A 2685-nucleotide genomic window follows, 5' to 3' on the forward strand; every position below is an offset into this window, starting at 1 on the left:
GTAGCCCTTGGGTTTGAGGAATGATGGAATTTCCCACACACCCTTGGAACAATAGACGGGAAACACATTCGCATCCAGAACCCAGCTTCTGGAGGAACTCATTATTATAATTATGAGAAGTTCTACTCTGTCATTCTACTAGGAGTTGTTGACGCTAAGTACAAGTTCCGGTAAGTGGATGTAGGTGCCCTAGGGTCCGAGTCTGATGGTGGTGTCTTTGCCAAGACACAGCTAGGCAAAATGCTGGATAAACATGAAGCCAACCTGCGCGCCTCTGAAAAATTGGCAAACGAAACTGAAGATAACCACCAGTCGACTATTTCTTCATTGAAGGTGACGCCGTCGCTCTCATGAAGTATATAATGAAATCATACCCTGCATGATGCCTGACAAAACCTGAACGCATCTACAACTATCGACTGAGCAGAGCAAGATGTACAGTGGAGAACGCCTTTGGGAGCCTAGCAAGCAGGTAAATATTGTTCACAATTATTACTCTCTTTATCTGGTATTATAACAATGTGAAATTTTAACTCTGCTTGTTGAAATGCGTACGTAATGTGAAATATGAAAAACCTTTTGTATATCATCTAATAATTAAATAAATATTTTCCATTTGTCTCCCACTGGCTCAGAGTGTTTCACACGCCCATAAATCTTCATCATGATCGTATCGAGTCCGTGGTGTTGGCCAGCTTGTGTGTTGCGCAACTTAATTTTGACGAGGTCTCACCATGCCAGGAGTGAGGGAGACGAAGAGGACTCAGTGACACATCAGGTCCTATCTGGCAGCTGGAAGTCTGACCCAACTTTACCAAGCCTGAATACCCAACAGTGGCACACTTCAACCATGACCCGAAAGGCTCAACGTGACCGCCTGCGCGACTATGTTAACTCCCCTGCAGGCTCTGTTCTTTAGCAAGAATCTATGATACGAGGAAAAAGCAGAAAATGCCTTTTCATCTTCTCTGCCTGCCACCCTAGGCAAACAGCCTGTCACAAGCTGAAAGGCTGCAATGGGAGTAATATTTGTGCAATGAATAAAATCCTTATTGATTATTAAAATGTTACATTATACGCACATTGTAATCATTTTTATTTTATTGCATTATCGGCTAGTTATAGAGTATTTTGTCTTGCTAGTACTTTTTATGCACGTAGGTGTAAATGATGATTTATTAACCACATTCTGATAACTAACATAAAAAAGTATATTTAAATAATATAAAGATATATTTGTATAAAAGAAAACTGTCTAAAACTATGTAAATGTTCTCAATAAAATTTAAAATAAAATAATATTATTGATTACCATGTATATTTTAATTTTTACTAATTTTCAGTGTCATGTTTCCTTTATCTGAAGTTCTGAAAATATATATATATATATATATATATATATATATATATATATATATATATATATATATATATATATATATATATATATATCCAGTTTAATAACCTTTAAAATATTTGAGATGGTTTGCAGGAATTTTGTAAGGGAAAAATTGGAGAAAACTGTTACAAAAGAACTCTTGGGTTCAGCATTTTAATTGTTGAAAGAAATAATGCAAATATTGGATTTTTATTATTTTTAAATAAAAGTAAAAAAAAGTTTCATAACCTTTGCATGTTGGTAAACTCAAGTATTGTTGTAGAAAATAACATTTAAGTTATGAGTGCTATTACGAAAAATGAATAAGTACACAATATAAAGAGTACACAATTTATTGTACTAAAAATATACATATACAATTATACATATACAAATATACATAAATAATACTCAAAAAGAAAAAATAGCACCAGATTAATACCTAAATGCGACTCTCAGAAATATATATCTCCATTATTATAAAAAAGTCACCAGAAGAACAACTAACAAAAACCAAAAATCACGAAACACAAATACGCTACATTTGTGAACTAGGAGGCACCGTCTTTTCTGGCACAACAGTCGAAGTGGCACTTGAAGCACTGGTGTCGCTATGGGGGGGCCAGGGGGCCCGTCCCCCCAGTCAGATGCTTGGCCTCCCCCACTGGACCCCCCAGTTGAAATTCCCTTTATAGTTAAACTTTAACCCTGTGGTGGTCAAAAGCAGAAGTATAGTTATAGGTTTTTAACACAAGTGACATGTTTGTTCATGATATTTTGATCCAACTTAGTGTTATCAGCTTATGTATGAAGTGACTGAAACTACTGTATAGAAAGAAGTGCAATGCAATTTGCTACCCTACTTAGAGTTAATTTCCAAGGGGAGGAGACGAAGGAAAAGGAACGGGACAGGTTGAAATTTGGAGGGTCAGAAGTCTTTTGTGTTACTGATGATAGGCACTATTTTGATATATTTACATGACAAGGATATCATACTATAGGTGAAAATGAACACTGGATAATAGAATTTAGGCTAGTGTTGGATATAAAGCGGTGAGGAAATTTACATTACAGTACTTGATATATTTGCATATAGTAAGAGTTGAAAATTAATTGAAAATTGAGCGCTGTAATATCAAATACAGGTTTACTAATTACTAATACTATTATTTTCCTTCATTCACATGGATATATAAATTCGAGAATAGTATATTTTACTAATTAAAGAATTGGTACATTAGTTTTGTGTAATTTTCTTTGGCTCCCCAAAAAAGATATCCTTGCCCCACCTATGCCCCCTATTGATG

General features: G+C 35.0%; 1 protein-coding gene across 1 annotated transcript in view; it reads left to right on the forward strand.

Annotated features, from left to right (window-relative positions):
• Positions 1–24, forward strand: part of LOC136844609 (uncharacterized) — a 558-nt gene extending 534 nt beyond the window's left edge. Inside the window, exon 1 of the mRNA XM_067113896.1 lies at positions 1–24. This exon is cut by the window's left edge and continues 534 nt beyond it. Coding sequence (XP_066969997.1) covers positions 1–24 — 24 coding nt within the window.
• The last annotated feature ends 2661 nt before the right edge of the window (positions 25–2685 follow it).

This window comes from Macrobrachium rosenbergii, chromosome 13 (assembly GCF_040412425.1).
Source record: "Macrobrachium rosenbergii isolate ZJJX-2024 chromosome 13, ASM4041242v1, whole genome shotgun sequence".
Taxonomy (NCBI): Eukaryota; Metazoa; Arthropoda; class Malacostraca; order Decapoda; family Palaemonidae; genus Macrobrachium; species Macrobrachium rosenbergii.